The sequence below is a fragment of the Scomber japonicus genome, chromosome 15 (assembly GCF_027409825.1).
Source record: "Scomber japonicus isolate fScoJap1 chromosome 15, fScoJap1.pri, whole genome shotgun sequence".
NCBI lineage: Eukaryota > Metazoa > Chordata > Actinopteri > Scombriformes > Scombridae > Scomber > Scomber japonicus.
This window is the reverse complement of record NC_070592.1, coordinates 6426657-6445697: the sequence shown is the minus strand read 5'-3', so window position 1 is coordinate 6445697 and position 19041 is coordinate 6426657. Positions and strand designations below refer to the sequence as shown.

At 40.7% G+C, this 19041-nt stretch overlaps 2 protein-coding genes across 2 annotated transcripts in view; one reads left to right on the top strand and one right to left on the bottom strand.

Moving 5' to 3' along the window:
* LOC128373851 (major histocompatibility complex class I-related gene protein-like) overlaps positions 1–19041 on the bottom strand; it is a 115494-nt gene that overhangs the window by 48693 nt on the left and 47760 nt on the right. The window lies entirely within an intron of this gene.
* LOC128374430 (major histocompatibility complex class I-related gene protein-like) overlaps positions 14122–19041 on the top strand; it is a 36200-nt gene continuing 31280 nt past the window's right edge. The window contains exons 1-4 of the mRNA XM_053334695.1: positions 14122–14220; positions 16633–16899; positions 18307–18585; positions 18683–18985. Of these exons, the coding sequence (XP_053190670.1) occupies positions 14172–14220; positions 16633–16899; positions 18307–18585; positions 18683–18985 (898 nt within the window). The 5' untranslated portion in view covers positions 14122–14171. The remainder of the gene's footprint in view (positions 14221–16632; positions 16900–18306; positions 18586–18682; positions 18986–19041) is intronic.

Here is a 19041-nt window from a genome sequence, read left to right as displayed (position 1 = left end):
GGTGATCTACCGTACCCATTTTCTTGTAATACGGGGTTGTTGTGTGTGTTGAGCCTGCTGCTCCTCTGTCTGTTGAGGCTCCGCTCCGTCACAGAGCCGCCAGAGAGAGAGAGAGAGAGAGAGAGAGAGAGAGCTGCCCCATGGATAACGATAGACGTGACAGTGGAGCAACGTGAACCTGAGTTATGGTCTAACTAGTCGCCGTCCACTTATTCAACGTGCTTAAATATGGGTAATATTTCAGAAAACGCTCTATTTTAGTCAATGTGTCAACTTCTATTTTTGCCGGACGTCAAATTAGCACAGAGCAGATCGTGCGGTACAGGAAATCGTGTGCAAAATACAAAATAAAACACCGGGTTAATTTTCAAAATAAAATACACCGTGTTTACGGCGGATCATATTTCCCTTCTCACTACAGGTCTGAAGTACAGGTCCGAGGTTTAGATATAAAGATTATTGTGACTTTGATAATGTGACACAAAAGAAATTGCAATTACATATCACTTTCACCTACACAGGACACACAGCTAAGTAGTTAGCTTTCTATTAGAACTATATTTTTTAATTTTACATTAATTTCCATATTGTGTAAAGGACCGGAAAAAAATGTTGGCACGCAGCTGCCCTTTTCTGAGTTTGAGCCCCTGCCCCTCTATAATCATGTGCACGTCCCTGCTTTTGTCTCATACCCAGGGGCAACTCAATGAAATTGGAAACAAAAAACATAAAAACATGGGTTAGAAATGATCAATTATTCAATATTTGAAAAATATAAATAAAACCCAATAACAGTACAAACATGGAAACATTAAAGCATACAATTACAAATAAAAACGCCCCACTAATAATTAAAAAAAATCATTAATTTCCCTTAAGTCAGTGTTGTGATGATGACAGTGAATATAGTCTTCGTCATTTGAAAATCTCAGCCAGTCTTGGGATCTGTTAGAAACCGCATACTTTCCTACTACTCATACCAACTCTGACGTCATTTGAAGTATGTAGTGTGTTTCAACTGCGTAGTATGTGATTCAGAGTATGTGAGAAGTTCCCAGATGGTTTACTAGATTCTCCAGAAATGCAGAGTATGCAACAAGAGCTGACTACTCACACTCAAATTACGCAAGATGCAACGCAACTTCTGAAAAAACCCCAAAATACAAACGTCACAGATCACCACATCGGTGGTTTCAAGTTAGCTACAGCGAGGGTATGTTCGCTTCCTATTTTCAAAATAAAAGCACCAATTCTATCGTTATGGTTGCTGGTGTGCTTACTATCTGGTCATTTAGTATGTAGTGTCTAGAATAGAAGTATGTAGTATAGAAGTATGTAGTATGTAGTATGCGGTTTCAAACACAGCCTTGTTCTCCATCACTTCCTCTTGAAGTTTCCACAGTCGGGTTGATAAGATCCAAAATTCCAAAATGTTACCAAATCATGGATATTTAAACTTTTTTGTTAACAATGTGATGATGTCTGTGCTTTGCTTGCTGCTGCTGTGCTCTGTTTGCAGGGGCAGTTACATGAGGGCAGAATGATTAGCAGGATGGGACACACCTTGGTCTGATGTGTCCGAGTATAAAGCCAGAGAAGCTGCCAGATCAGACTCTCTCTCCATACAGAGTGCACCCACTTATCCACTTCCTACATTACTGATCTTACAGACTCACCAATTTGTTACTTTGATTTTTTTTGACTACTTTTTAAAAACATATTTACTTTTGCAATACAGAATATTTGTTGGACCTCCCTTTTTTGGACTAACCCTTATCATCTTTTTGTGTTTTAAATGTGTGCATACTGATAGTTTGACTTTTCTTTGTTCAACCCTGGCAGGTGGATGGAATTGAATTTGTTGTGCTCACAATGTAAATATTTTAAATTTAATATCCAAACATTATTATAAAATATAAGATGTATTATGTATGATTTGTATGAGCAGATAATTGTGTGTGTGTCATTTACACGTTGAGTTTTTCTTTTCTTTTTTTACTCTCAGCACATCCATACAATATTCTTCAAAATAGTTATTTACATTTATCTTTTTATAATGACTGTATGAACTGTCATATCCATTTTTTGTCATTATTGTTTTCCTAGTAAAGTTTTAGTAATAAAGTCCTATTTCATACATATGTTTGTCAACTGTAGTTACAGTAAGATGAATATTCTCACAAATTAAATTAACAGAAGTCCAACTTATAGATGTTGAATTATAAAGACAGAATAAATGTCTGTTGTGCAGCTGAAATAATAATTACTCATGGTTAATAGTCTGCAGCTGTAGTTTCCAACATTTTTGCCTCTTTACAAAAAAGCAGTGTGTAGTTGAGGCCTCCCTTCTAGATGGCTTCAAATAGATTAAATGAAAATGAGGCACAAAGAGGAACAACTAATGAGAAACTAAGATAATATAGAAAAGTTAAAAAAAAGCACACTTTCTCGTCCATCAATGCTAACATGTGAACAATCCAGAGAGGACTGTGCATGGCTTATGACACATAAATCTGATTAATAAGGAGAAAAAACAGAAGCAAGTTTAGCAGGGTTTTTTTTTACTGTGGGAAGTTGAGAGACTGAGATACAACAATACTAATGCAGTCATGTGAATCCTTTAAACTGAAGTTATTATCAATGTTGAACATGTATCTAAAGTGGTTGTTTGTGCTTTTCTGTCCCATCATGATCACTGTATCTTGTTGATGTCTGTTGTGTTGTATGTATTAACTGTGAAGCTTTCACAGCTTAAAAGGAGGAAAAGCTGCAGCTGGAAACATTATTAGCTCTTCAGGTGAAGAACTGCATCATGTTTAATGTGTCAGATTCTGTGTTACATGATACGATGTGTTTTGGACTTTAGCAGCAAACAAGCACAGACAAAGAAACAGGCAGAGAAAAGTAACAGAGACTCAAAATAACAAGTTAAAACATCAGCAGAAAATATTTAAATTCCTCTTTAGTAGGAATTATTCTCTTGTTCACATGTAAAGAGTTATTCACTAGTTTTTGAAAATAATTGATTATCTTTTAGGTACTTTGACACTGCCTCATTGTATGAATTGTGCTGTACTGTATATTGTAGATACACGAGTGTCTTGCGTGGTCTGTTGGTGCACTCTATCTTTTGAAGAGCATCTTCTTCTTTTACACTTTTCTTCATTAATATTTTCTTTCTATTTTTACTTCTGGTAAATAGCAAAACAAAAAACACATTTCCTGCATTTTCCTATTGAATCTGATCAGTTAGTCAGACATTAAATTGATTCCTCGTGGAAACCCCTCACATGTTTACCTACAGTATACTGGTTAGTCCACTTATTCCACTTCCCCATACTGTCTGTGTTGCACTGTTGTCTTTCCTCCATCACAAAGTGTTTTTAACGTCTGTATCAAAGCAAGATGAAGGGGATTCTGTTGTTTCTTCTCTTTTGCCATGTTGTCTCTCCAGGTAACGTAATAATATTTTATACAGTTGTGTAACTACTACTTCAGCATTTATATTTATGTTTTAACATATAAAGGCATACTATTTATAAACTGTACATTAACCGCAGTTTGCGATATCTCAGATTTTAACGTCTATTCTCTGCCAATTAATGCTGTTGTGCTTTTAAACTTATAAAACACAACTCTCTACATGAGAGGCCTTCCCATGCTCTTCAATGAGAAAGTGTGTCCAAACTTCTGATTAGTACTGTATTTTGCTTACGTTCTTGTATCTATTACATAACCTGTTGAGATGTCCATCAAAATAAAGCTATTAATGAAATTAATTCATGTCTGAAATCTGTTAGTTCATTTATGAATCGAATCAGTAATGTTGTTCAATGACACTTGTGGCTGTAATGATTGTAGGTGGTGTCATGTTGTTTTATTATGAGCTGAGCGTAATATTTTGTTAAGTGTGATTTATTGTTGTGATTTAAACAGCTGATCCTGTGTTGTTCATATGTGTGTTGTTTGTGGACGCATTCATGCATGCAGGAATGAGTCCAAGGTAAATTTCCCTACGGGGACAATAAAGTATACCGTATCGTATCGTTTAGTGTCGTATCGTATCGTTTAGTGTCGTATCATATCGTATCGTGTGGTGTCGTATCGTATCACATCGTACCACATCGTATTGTATCATATCGTATCACATTGTATCGTATCATATCGAACCACATCGTATCGTATCGTATCATATCGTATGACATTGTATCGTATCACATTGTACCACATCGTATCGTGTTGTATATGTATATAGTATCGTGTGGTGTGGTGTCGTATCGTATTGTACCACATCATAACGTATCACATCGTATCGTACTACATTGTATCGTATCGTATTGTGTCGTATCACATCGTATCGTATCATTTGGTTTTGTATCGTACCGCATAGTATCATATTGTGTTGTGTGGTGTCATATCATACCACATCGTATTGTACCACATCGCATCGTATCGTATCACATCGTATCATATCACATCGTATCGTACCACATCGTATCGTACCACATCGTATCGTACCACATCGTATCGTACCACATCGTATCGTACCACATCGTATCGTATCACATCATATCGTATCACATCGTATCGTATCGTACCACATCGTATCGTATAGTACCACATCGTGTCGTATCACATCGTATCATGTGGTTTTGTATAGTATCATATCGTATCGTATGACACTGAATATATCTGAGATTTTGCAGTTTGTTCATAGTACTGGCTGTGTATGTTCATACATCTGACTATTTGTTGGAAGATATTTTCTATATAGATATTGTCTTCAAATCATTTGTTCTACTAATAATTTAGCATCTCCTATAGTAGACCTAAATGTATAACAATTGGCCATCTTATGCTGAAGATATTTAAGATAAGGGTTTTTTATAGCCTCCCCTCAGGGGAAACATCTGTTTAATATGAATTCATCAGAAAACTACGCTATTATCTACTATAATGAATCCTTTCTTTGTAATAAGGAAGTTAAGTAAACACTGATCTTGGCCTAATTCAGTTGGCTTTTGTTCCTCCTTGGTTTGGGGTTTTTTGATACTGACGTTATTGAATATTAGTCACAATTATGAAATGATTCAGATTCACATTGTTCTTTTGTTTGTTTTCTTTCACCAGATTGATTAAACATAGATCAGGTTGCTGCATGCATATTAGCTGAAATTTAAACGTGAATGTTTTACAGTATTTAATGATTACTAACTTTATATAAAATGATGATCAATATGGTTAATGAAGCTCATTTAGCTTTTGTTTAGTCTCAATCAATTATAATAATAATAATTGTATATAATAATTATATACAATCCAATTATAATATCTGGCTCTTAGGTTGGTAAATGTTCTACTTTCCTGACCAACTTTGTGTGTCTGAGGTTTCATTCGGGGTAAAATATTGAATGTAAACTACCCTAACTATGGATATGAACTTAAAAACCCTTAAAACTTATTTCTTTTACAGTGAAACACTCAGTGAAGTTTTTCCTCACACAGTCCTCTGGGGTCAAAAATATCCCAGATTTTGTGGCTGTTACATTGGTTAATGAAGTTCCAGTAGGTCGTTGTGACAGCATCAGGAAGATACCAATAGCCACACTGGGCGTGGCACAAAAAGTGTTAGACGATGATCCAGAACACTTACAGTGGTACACTGAGCACTGTTTGTTAAGCCAATACACATACAAAGCTCAAATTGACATTTTGACGAAGCAACTGAACCAAACTGGAGGTAAGTAAAAGTACTGAAAACATGTAAATTTGTGTTTTTTGTCAAAAAGCAAACATATATAGTTTCTTTATAAACATGTTTGAATATCTAAACACATACACACTTTGCTAAATGTGCATATGTACTTCCATTAAGGTTCATATAATGTGAGGGAATCTTTATAAATGAGTGGTCAATATTAGTATTTCATATAGCTTCTAAGGTAGCTTTGTGTTGGATTCTGTGAGCAACAGGATTCTGAATTGGAATCCGGCCCTTTTTGTTTTTGTTTGTATGGGAGGCTGTTCTCTTCATGTTTGGTTTCATTTGGCCTTGTGATAAAGAGGTGACTCTTCCACGTGTTCCTCGACCTTCTCTAAAATGCAGCCTCACATAGACTGCAGCCACCTGTAACCCTCACTCTGCTATCTGTCTCTCTCTCAGATATCCACATCTTCCAGAGCATGAACGGCTGTGAATGGGATGATGAGACTGGAGAGGTTAATGGGTTTCATCAGTATGGTTACGATGGAGAAGACTTCTTAGCATTTGACCAGAAGACATTGACATGGATCGCTCCAAAACCAGAAGCTGTCATCACTAAACACAAGTGGGACATAAATAGACACAACAATGAAAGGTGGAAATATTATCTCACCCATTTTTACCCTGAGGTTTTGAAGAAATATTTGGACTATGGGAAGAGCTTTCTGATGAGAACAGGTAGAATCACATGACCTGATGTAGTTTCATGGACCCAATATTTAAATGCCTCTTCTGTTTCTGACCTCACCCCTGCCTTCCTCCCTCTCTTCGCTCCAGTTCTTCCCTCAGTGTCTCTCCTCCAGAAGACTCCCTCCTCTCCAGTCAGCTGCTTCGCTACAGGTTTCTACCCTGACAGAGCCGACATATTCTGGAGGAAAGATGGAGAGGAGCTTCATGAGGACGTGGAACGTGGAGAGATCCTCCCCAACCATGATGGATCCTTCCAGATGAGTGTTGACCTGAACCTTTCATCAGTCACACCTGAAGACTGGAGGAGGTACGAATGTGTGTTTCATCTGTCTGGTGTGAAGGACGACATCATCACCAAACTGGACAAAGCTGTGATCAAATCCAACTGTGGTAAGATAGAAATACTGACTTCACAATGTTGTTGCTTCAAAACATTTGATATTCAATGAAATAAACACATGTTAAATGTGTGTTAAATGTGTGTTGTTATCCAATTAAATATAAAACTCTCACATGATTCCCGAACTGTCCGTGCATCATGATGGAGAAAGCCCTTTAGCTTTAAGGATATAAAAATAACTAATATGATTTGGAATAATGATAATGGTTTGAATATCACACATCAGTTTAGATAATTATAGGTGAAAGTACTAAAAGTGCATAGTCATGCTCCTGACACACTGTGAATGTTTTATTTGGGTTCCAGTTCCTCCCTCAGAGTTCCCTGCTGGTCCTGTTATTGGAGGTGTTGTAGGACTGCTGCCCCTGGCAGTCTGCATCACTGGAGTCTTCATCTGGAGAAATAATGGTGAGGGACAACAATACTCTTCAAGCCATTTTAACTTCACTGTTGTAATATATTTCAGCCACCAAATTATGAATACAAGTACAGAAGCCCTGAAATGCAAATGAGATCCTGGTCGTTGGCATGTGTGTGTGTGTCATGAAAGTTTCAAATAGTGTTGTAATAATCATTTCGACCACAAGAGGGCACAAGTGTACCACTACAGTGTTATAACTAGCACTGAAAGCATTAATTTTTTCCCTCCTGGTGAGTTTTAATTTCTCCATGTATTGATTCAATTCATTGAACAAGATACATTTGTAGCTGAAAAGAAGACATGACATCAATGTTGCTTAGCTTGCTAACACACTATATAATTATTCATGATGATGATGATGATGATGATAATGATAATAATAATAATAATAATATATATTAATATATATATATATATATATATATATATATATATATATATGAGAATATTATTATTATATATATGAGAATATTATTATTATCCATCCATCCATCTTCTTGCCGCTTATCCGGGGTCGGGTTGCGGGGGCAGCAGCCTAAGCAGGGAAGCCCAGACTTCCCTCTCCCCAGCCACTTCGTCCAGCTCTTCCAGGGGGACCCCGAGGCGTTCCCAGGCCAGCCGAGAGACATAGTCTTTCCAGCGTGTCCTGGGTCTTCCCCGGGGCCTCCTACCGGTGGGACGTGCCCTGAACACCTCACCAGGGAGGCGTCCGGGAGGCATCCTGATTAGATGCCCGAACCACCTCATCTGGCTCCTCTCGACGTGGAGGAGCAGCGGGTCTACTCCGAGCTCCCTCCGGATAACTGAGCTTCTCACCCTATCTCTAAGGGAGAGCCCAGCCACCCTACGGAGGAAGCTCATTTCGGCCGCTTGTACCCGCGATCTCGTTCTTTCGGTCACTACCCAAAGCTCATGACCATAGGTGAGGGTAGGAACGAAGATCGACTGGTAAATCGAGAGCTTCGCCTTTCGGCTCAGCTCTCTCTTCACCACGACGGATCTGTGCAGAGTCCGCATTACTGCAGACGCCGCACCGATCCGCCTGTCGATCTCCCGTTCCATCCTTCCCTCACTCGTGAACAAGACCCTGAGGTACTTGAACTCCTCCACTTGAGGCAGAATCTCATCCCCGACCCGAAGAGTGCACTCCACCCTTTTCCAGTTGAGGACCATGGCCTCGGATTTGGAGGTGCTGATTCTCATCCCGGCCGCTTCACATTCGGCTGCGAACCGATCCAGTGAGAGTTGGAGGTCACGGTCTGATGAAGCCAACAGGACCACATCATCTGCAAAAAGCAGTGACCCAATCCTGAGGTCACCAAACCGGACCCCCTCTTCACCCTGGCTGCGCCTAGAAATCCTGTCCATAAAAATTATGAACAGGATCGGTGACAAAGGGCAGCCCTGGCGGAGTCCAACCCTCACCGGAAACAAGTCCGACTTATTGCCGGAAATGCGGACCAAGCTCTGACACCGGTCATACAGGGAACGGACGGCCCTTATCAGGAAGTCCGATACCCCATACTCCCGGAGAACCCCCCACAGGATCCCCCGAGGGACACGGTCGAATGCCTTCTCCAAGTCCACAAAACACATGTGAACTGGTTGGGCAAACTCCCATGCACCCTCAAAGATCCTGCAGAGGGTGTAGAGCTGGTCCACTGTTCCACGGCCCGGACGAAAACCACACTGCTCCTCCTGAATCCGAGGTTCAACTACCCGACGGACCCTCCTCTCCAGCACCCCCGAATAGACCTTACCAGGGAGGCTGAGGAGTGTGATTCCCCTGTAATTGGAACACACCCTCCGGTCCCCCTTCTTAAAAAGGGGGACCACCACCCCAGTCTGCCAATCCAGAGGCACTGCCCCCGATGTCCACGCGATGCTGCAGAGTCGTGTCAACCATGACAGCCCCACAACATCCAGGGCCTTGAGGAACTCGGGCCGGATCTCATCCACCCCCGGGGCCCTGCCACCGAGGAGCTTTTTAACCACCTCGGCAACCTCAGCCCCAGAGATAGGAGAGCCCACATCCGAGTCCCCCGGCCCTGCTTCCTTACCGGAAGGCATGTTGGTGGGATTGAGGAGGTCTTCGAAGTATTCCCTCCACCGATCCACAACGTCCCGAGTCGAGGTCAGCAGCACACCGTCCCCACCGTACACAGTGTTTACGGTGCACTGCTTCCCCCTCCTGAGACGCCGGATGGTGGTCCAGAATCTCTTCGAAGCCGTCCGGAAGTCTTTTTCCATGGCCTCACCGAACTCCTCCCATGTCCGGGTTTTTGCCTCAGCGACCGCCCTGCGCTCCGCTTGGTCTGCCGGTACCTGTCTGCTGCCTCCGGAGTCCTACAGGCCAAAAAGGCCCTATAGGACTCCTTCTTCAGCTTGACGGCATCCCTCACCGCCGGTGTCCACCAGCGGGTTCGGGGATTGCCGCCCCGACAGGCACCGACCACCTTGCGGCCACAGCTCCGGTCAGCCGCCTTAACAATGGAGGCACGGAACATGGCCCACTCGGACTCAATGTCCCCCGCCTCCCCCGGTACATGGTTGAAACTCTGCCGGAGGTGTGAGTTGAAAATCTCTCTGACAGGAGACTCTGCCAGACGTTCCCAGCAGACCCTCACAATGCGTTTGGGCCTGCCAGGTCTGACCGGCATCCTCCCCCACCATCGGAGCCAACTCACCACCAGGTGGTGATCGGTTGACAGCTCCGCCCCTCTCTTCACCCGAGTGTCCAAGATGTGCGGCCGCAAGTCCGACGACACGACTACAAAGTCAATCATCGAACTGCGGCCTAGGGTGTCCTGGTGCCAAGTGCACATATGGACACCCTTATGCTTGAACATGGTGTTCGTTATGGACAATCCGTGACGAGCACAGAAGTCCAACGACAGAACACCGCTCGGGTTCAGATCAGGGGGGCCGTTCCTCCCAATCACACCCTTCCAGGTCTCACTGTCGCTACCAACATGGGTGTTGAAGTCCCCCAGCAGAACGAGGGAAACCCCAGGGGGAGTGTTTTCCAGCACCCCCTCCAAGGAGTCCAAAAAGGCAGGATACTCTGAGCTGCTGTTCGGACCATAGGCACAAACAACAGTCAGGATCCGTCCCCCCACCCGAAGGCGGAGGGAGGCCACCCTCTCGTCTACCGGGGTAAACTCCAACATACAGGCACCAAGCCAGGGGGCAATAAGTATTGCCACCCCCGCCCGGCGCCTGACACCAGTGGCAACTCCAGAGTGGACGAGAGTCCAACCCCTCTCGAGGAGACTGGTTCCAGAGCCCTTGCTGTGCGTCGAGGTGAGGCCGACTATATCTAGCCGGAACTTCTCAACCTCACGCACCAGCTCAGGCTCCTTCCCCACCAGAGAAGTGACGTTCCACGTCCCTAGAGCCAGCTTCTGCAGCCGAGGATCGGACCGCCAAGGTCCCCGCCTTCGGCTGCCGCCCAGCTCATTACACACCCGACCCCTTTGGCCCCTCTCACTGGTGGTGGGTCTGTGGGAGAGGGGTCCCATGTCCCTTTTTCGGGCTGTGCCCGGCCGGGCCCCATGGGTGAAGGCCCGGCCACCAAGCGCTCGCCTCCGAGCCCCGCCCCCAGGCCTGGCTCCAGGGGGGGGCCCCGGTGACCCGCGTCCGGGCAAGGGACACGGAAGACCAATTTTGTTGCTCATCATTGGGGTCTTCTGAGCTACCTTTTGTCTGGCCCCTCCCCCGGAACCTGTTTGCCATGGGAGACCCTACCAGGGGCATAAAGCCCCCGACAACTGAGCTCCTGGGGTCATTGGGACACGCAAACCCCTCCACCACGGTAAGGTAGTAGCTCAGGGAGCTACATATATGAGAATATTATTATTATATATATAATTATTATATTATAATAATAATATTCTCACCAATTTTCATGATGAAAAATTAAGGAAATGTGAAAGGAATTATTCAAGGAAAACCTTCTTTTTCTGGCTGATGTTCAGTAGCTTGATCTCTGGAGAGTTACTCAAAAGAAAAAAGAAACAAATGCAGAAATCAGTCAAATGTACTGTATGTCACATGTATTAGTGTTTTCTAAATGTAATAAATTCTGACATTTTATATTTTGAATTACTGTAATTTCTTGTCTGTATTTCAGGATTCAGGCCTGCAAACTGTGAGTATTCATTCAGTTTATCTCTCTCTGCACAAATAAATGCACTTTATAGTTTAAATTGAATTACTGACACTGTTTTTTTATAGCTTCAGACTCGTCATCCTTTGAAACGTCCTCAGACAAGGATGCAGCTCTTAACTGATCACAGTGAGTATTTCATCATGCCATCAACACTGTGTAGATACTGTATGAAGAATCTCTCCTTTGTTTCCTTTTGAAACCAACTACAGTATACTGATATAATACTCTCATAAATACACTGTTTTAAGTCTTTCTTAAAAAAAAAAGAAAAGAAAAAGAAAACAATATACAAACAAACAAACTGTTTGGCTGATTTGAAGTAATCTCTCAGTCAAGTGATCCAGTATAGTTTTAGCTGACACTGAGGTTTTATTGTAATATTGATTGAATGTTTAACATTCTGGACCAAAATCAAACATATGGCATATAATGAAATCAAATACTGTATGTTATGACCACTAATGGTGAACTTGAATAAAGATGCATTATTAATAATATTTATGTATAAATCACATTCATCAGATTCATGAGTTTCAGGTCCTCAGTGGATGCAGTGAAGAATGATATGTGTGAAGATGATCTGAGAGCTGACAGAAGCATTAATGTTGATGTGAATCCTCCACTGCAGGAGTAACAACATCTGGAGAGAAGTGATGCTGCTGTCCAGCTGTTTCCTCAGACCTTTGGTGGAGATGAATCACTGCAGCAGCTACCAGACACCAAAGAGCCACAACGTTACTCCAGTGAAGCATATTTTCTATTCAGATATCAAATTTATACTGCCGTTGATAATCATTAGCATTAAATCCATTAATGAGAGACATGATGATACTCAGCACTTTAACTTCTGCGTCTTTAGCTGAAACCTAAAACTGTAAATGTTGAACTATTAATGATTTCACTCACAATTAGTCTGACAGTTGAATTTTAGAAACACTAATGAATATTTTGCACTAGGTCACAGCTGAAAAAAGACATTTTAATATTTTTGTTTCTGTTTTGTTTCTTGTGATTACTCTCATAGTTTGAATGTGATGTGTCCAAACTATGAACATGTTACAGTTTATTTCTCCCACTAAAGTGTAAATATCTCTGATTTATGTCTAACTCTGCTAAAGGTGTCTGGTCTGATACTCACAGAAATACATCCAGATATTATAAAATGGGATCAAATATACAGTTGTCTTTTCTTCCTGGCATAATGTCGCTGTCATCAGAGAAAACGCCAAGGTAAACAGAGCAGATCACACCAGACAGGAAGTCAGCACAAAAAGCACAAAACTTCCGGTCAACTTATAAAACAAACTGTATTTCAGCAACAAACACACACAAAAAAAAATAGAAAGATAAAGACACCATTCATCTACCCTACTGCTATCTAATGGGTGTTAACTTAGTCACAGTCAGTGTTTAAGGACATTGGTGCTGTCTCGCTGTTGACAAATATATTTTGTCTGGTCTCGTCAGACGAAATTAACACACAAAATTCAATCTTTCTCACATGCAAACACACACGAGCACACGCACAACCCTTTGGTGAGTGGGAGGGTGTCTCTGTATCAACTGTATGTTTAACTGGTTTTTGAGACTCTGCTTGCTATCCTAAAGGTCACTGCTGCATTGCTTTCTTATTTCCAAACTAAGGCAGCATTATTACACAGTTTCTAATTCCTAGTTTTTATTACTTTATTACTTTTGACTTTAGGCCAGCTTTAATGTGTTGCATGACAAGGCGCTCAAAGCATTTCATGATGAGTGAGGTCAACAAGCCTGAAGTTGTCATGTGGACTTGGCTTCTTTGGCATAGGTATGATGGTGGCACTCTTCCAGCAAGTCGGCAATCTGGCTTGGTGGAGGGAGATGTTGAATATGTTTGTGAATACTTACTTCAAATGCTCTGTGCAATCTTACAGAACCTGGTATATTGTCTGGTCCAGCAGCCTTGAGAGGGTTAGTACTGGGAAAGAAAAGATGAAGGTGAAAGTGAAAGTCTCTGTGTAAAAAGCAGGGAGGCAGGGAGGGCTTGTTTGTGACTTATCACACAGAAATCAGATCTATGTGGGTGACAGATCAAATAAAATGAAAATAAAAGTTGAGACAGAGCTTTACTGAAGGAAGGCAGAAATCAAGTTCACACAGAAGCTCAACATTATTAAAATCCCTTTTAGTTTGAATTCTTGAGCCCTTGTTCACATGTGAAGAGTTATTCACTATGTTCTGTAATAATTCATTCTCAATCAGACACTTTGAAACTGGCTCATTGTATGAATTGTGCTGTACTGTATACTGAAGATACACATGTCTCACTTTACTCTGTCTTTTAAAGAGCATCTTATCTGAGCTGCTGTTACTTTCTTAGTTGTGCCACTTCAAATAACATGTACTGATTTTGGGACCAATTTCATTCCTTTAAACAGCCACTCATGTTACTACATGGTATTAAACTTCTGGCACACACACACACACACACACACACACACACACAGACAGACAGACAGACACACACACACACACACACACACACACACACACACACACACACACACACACACACACACACACACACTTCCTGCATTTTCCTGTTAAATCTGAGCAGCCAGATGAGTTGGCTCCTCCTCCTGCTATCCTCAGCTATATTTAATATCCTTTGGTCACTCCATTTTATTCCATGCACTGCTGACCGTCTTTCCTCCTCAGTGTATTTTAACGTCTGTATCAAAGCAACATGAAGGGGACTCTGTTGTTTCTTCTCTTTTGCAATGTTGTCTCTCCAGGTAACGTAATCATATTTTAAAAAATATTAATAAATTGTGTCTATTTCAGCATTACATTACATAACTCAGATGTTAACATGTCTATTCACTGCCAACTATTTTTTTTTAAAGCTGTTGTACTTATAAACTTGTAAAAGACAAATCTCTTCTTTACTAGCACAATTGAAGTTACTGTTTTTTGTAGTGTATACAGTGGACTATAACAATAAATGTACTGAACGTAATAAAGGAGTGGTCAATTTGTCAATGCTGGCAGTATTTAAAATGTATGAGAATCATGGTATTCCTGCTATACAGACAAGCTCAGAAGGATAATATGGAAGTGACTGTCAATGAGGCAAATGTAACCAACTAGCTTCAAAGAATAGACTATATTTATTTTCTCACTTGACAGATAAAGATCTTTATGATAAACATGCTTGAGAACACTTACAGTATCTACTTTGTTCTACTCAGAAGCCCTTCTGGGTCATGGGGGAGTCCACACTGTATTCAAAACCAATATAACATTGTTTTATGGCTGCAGCATTACATCAAATGTAAAAACAGATGTGTTGTGTATTGTTACCACCAAGCTCACTAGAGGAAATGGAAACAACATAGAACCAGTTGGGATGGGTTAAATAAAGTTATTTATTAGCAGGGAGTTAGCAGCAAGAATGTTAAAGTCAATATACGCCCAAAAGGGGAAAGTACCAAAGTTACAGTGAGTTAATTGCAACAGCTACCATGGAGGTTTAAGGCTCAGTGACAAATAAGAGTTGGCAAGATGGGAAATTCAAAAATAGTTTTAAAAGCAGCATCAAGTTTATTAATGTGTATATTGTGTGTGAATGAATGTCTGAATGCTCCTGAAAATGTCCCATGGTGTAACCAAAAAAGAATGATAAATATTAAATATTTTATTCACCAACAGTGTGTTTAGGTGCATTTCTAAATATAATTTCATTTTAAAACATCAAATGACAATCATGACATAATTTAAATTTTAATGCATTTTGTCATTATTGATCCCAAACACAACCATATGTTCTAAATAAGTTGGGACCAATGAAGTGGCTTACATTTAGTTTACATTTATTTTTCTGTACATAATCAGATTTTTATGAAAAAATAATGCTATCTTACTATACTGCTTCTCCAGTCAAACTCCATTGCAAAATCAAATATGACACTTGTGAACTTGGTTTTTCATGTTATTTCAGAAAAGGAACATCTGACAACAAGAAATGATTAGGATATAATATTTTAAACTTTTCAAAATTCCATTTGTGTCCCCTCCCACTTTCAAATATGTTTATTATCTGTGGAGATGATGCCGTGCAACATCATCTCCACAGATGACCACTGTTTTTTATCTATTCCTGAATAGTCTAAAGTGGTCTCCATATGAATAAACCCAGTGAAATCTGCCTTTATTGCATTTTCACAAACAGAATAAAGCTTTCACGATTCTGAAACTGTTTTAAAGAGACTTTAGCCTCTCTGAGATAATCCAGTACAGATTTTACCAGTCTAGGTGGGTGGTACTATACTTTCTGTTGGAATATATCATTAAGACTATTTTCTGGATTTTGAATCACCATACAGTACTCTTTATTTATCGTATTATTTAATCATCAAGTTAAATAAACACTGACTTTGGCTTAATGTAGTTGGCTTTTTTCCTTTTTGAGGTTTTTTCATACTGATGTTATTTAACATTATTCAGATAAGTCACAATTATGAAATTATTCCATCAGATTTGGAAAGTGTTGTTTTAGTTTTTCCACCACACCAACTAAACACAGGTAGCTGAGTTCATATGATAGCAGCTTCCTACTGTACTAATAACTCATATTAATTATTATGACTACAGGTTTTAAAAACTCTGATTAATCAAATTAATAACATCACATACATGTCTAAAAAAATAAGATATTCTGTGACTATGCCTTGATTTATAAACTTTGCTCATCATATGTTGATTCTCTTAGCAGTGTAATATTTATATAAAGATTTAACATTTTGATTGGTTTTAAATGTGAATGTTTACAGTGTGTAGTCATTATTAACTTTATATAAAATGATGATCAGTGAGGTTAATGTAGCTGATTTAGTCATTATAGCAAATGTGCCAACAAAAAATGCCTTTTAACACATCCAGCATTTATTTGTATTTTGAGTTGTGTTTTTGTTTTCCTGGCCAATAGAAGGTCAATATTCACTCTCCTTTTAGCTTTTGTTTAGTCTCAATCAGTCCAATTATAATATCTGGCTCTAAGGTTGGTAAATGTTCTACTTTTACCACCAGCCTGTCACTAACTTTGTGTGTCTGAGGTTTCATGTTTCAAAATACTGAATGTAATTAAATGTAATTATTATGGCTATGGATATGAGTTTTAAAACCATTAAAACCTCTTTCTCTTACAGTGAGACACTCCCTGAAGTTATCGGTCATATTGTCCTCTGGAGTCAAAAACATCCCAGATTTTGTGGCTGTAATGCTGGTTGATGAAGTTCCAGCAGGTCGCTGTGACAGCATCGGGAAGAAAGTAGAAGCCACACAGGACTGGGTGAAAAAACTGATAGAAAATGATCCAGAACACTTGGAGTTGTACACTCGGGAGTGTTTGTTAATCCCACTCAAATTCAAAGCTGAAATTGACATTTGGAAGAATCAACTGAACCAAACTGGAGGTTAGTAAAAGTACTGAAAAAATAAAAAGATGTCTTTATTGTCAAAAAGCAAACAGATATAGGTACATTATAAACACACATGATTAAATGTTTAAACATATAGTTTGCTTCTGAATTGGTGGTCAGTACTAATATTAATATTTCATCTAGCTTCTCTGGTAGCTTTGTGCTGGATTCACTTAAAAACTGAATAACAGCATTCTGTATTTGAACCTAGCCCTTGTTTTTTTGTGTGTGTGTGTGTGTGTGTGTGTGTGTGTGTGTGTGTGTGTGTGTGTGTGTGTGTGTGTGTGTGTGTGTGTGTGTGTGTGTGTGTGTGTGTGTGTGTGTCACATCAGACTTTCTGTGTCAGCCTTGATGACTATGTATCCTCCACTGCTCCTCTCTCATGTGGGGTCCCACAGGGTTCTGTGCTTGGCCCTCTTTTATTTTCTTTCTATCTACTCCCACTTGGTTCCATTCTCAGGAAACATGGCATTTCTTTTCACTGCTGTGACAGTCAGTATGCGATGACAGTCAGATCTATGTCCCCCTTTAAAAAGTTTGACTCCTACTCTGTTAACCCACCGCTAAATGTTTACACGACCTTTAAGCATGGATGTCTTCAAATTTTCTGAATTTTAATGAAAAAAAGACAGAAGTCATGGTCTTTGGTGGCACTTCTGTGAACCCCCTCCCAATTGATCTGGGTTCTTTGGCACTGTATTACAAGCCAATTGTGAACAATCTGGGGGTAAAAGTGGACGCAGACCTTAAATTTGACAGCCAGATTAAAGCTGTGGTGAAGTCTAGCTTTTTCCAGTCAAAGCAGCTGGCAAAATTTAAACCAGTCCTTCAGAGACAGCACTTTGAGACAGTAATCCACGCTGGATTACTGTAATGCACTTTATATGGGGGTTAGCGAGTCCTCCATGGCCCGTCTTCAACTGGTACAAAATGCTGCTGCACATCTTTTGACTGGCACAAGCAAGTATGAGCACATTTCACCTATTTTAGCTTCACTCCACTGGCTGCCTGTCCATTTTAGGATTCATTTTACCCCTACACTCCCAGCCGATCTCTCAGGCCAGCTGACCAGCTGCTCCTGACAGTACCTAAAGATAGGCTTAAGTTTAGAGGGGATCGAGCGTTTGCCGTTGCAGCTCCAAAATTTTGGAATGAATTGCCACTGCACATTAGACAGGCCTCCTCACTGTGTGTTTGGCCCTTCTTGTCATGTGTGATTTCATCTTCTAGTCAGATAAGTTTTGGCTCATGTCCGTTTGTGTATTTCTGTGTGTTGGTCTTGTGATGAAGAGGTGACTCTTCCACGTGTTCCTCGACCTTCTTTAAAATGCAGCCTCACATAGACTGCAGCCACCTGTAACCCTCTGTGGGATCTCACTCTGCTCTCTGTCTCTTTGTCAGATGTCTACATCTTCCAGGGCATGACTGGCTGTGAATGGGACAATGAGACTGGAGAGGTTGATGGATTTGTTCAGTTTGGTTATGATGGAGAAGACTTCATAACATTTGACCTGAAGACACTGACATGGATCGCTCAAAAACCAGAAGCTGTCATCATCACACACAAGCGTAACAAAGATAGACCTGAAAATGAAAGGTGGAAATCCTTATTCACCCAGCATTACCCTGAGTTATTGAAGAGGTATTTGGTCCTTGGGAGGAGCTCTCTGATGAGAACAGGTAGAATTACACGATCTGATGTTTCATGGACCCAATATTTAATTGTCTCGCCTGTTTCTAACCTCACCCCATTCCTCATTCCCCCTTGTCTCTCAAGACCTTCCCTCACTGTCTCTCCTCCAGAAGACTCTCTCCTCTCCAGTCAGTTGCTTCGCTACAGGTTTCTACCCTAACAGAGTCATGATGTTCTGGAGGAAAGATGGAGAGGAGCTTCATGAGGACGTGGATCTTGGAGAGATCCTCCCCAACCATGATGGATCCTTCCAGATGAGTGTTGACCTGAACCTTTCATCAATCACACCTGAAGACTGGAGGAGGTACGAATGTGTGTTTCATCTCTCTGGTGTGAAGGACGACATCATCTCCAAACTGGACAAAGCAGTGATCAAAACCAACTGTGGTAAGATAGAAATACTGACGTTACAATGTTGTTGCCTCAGAACATTTGTTATCCAA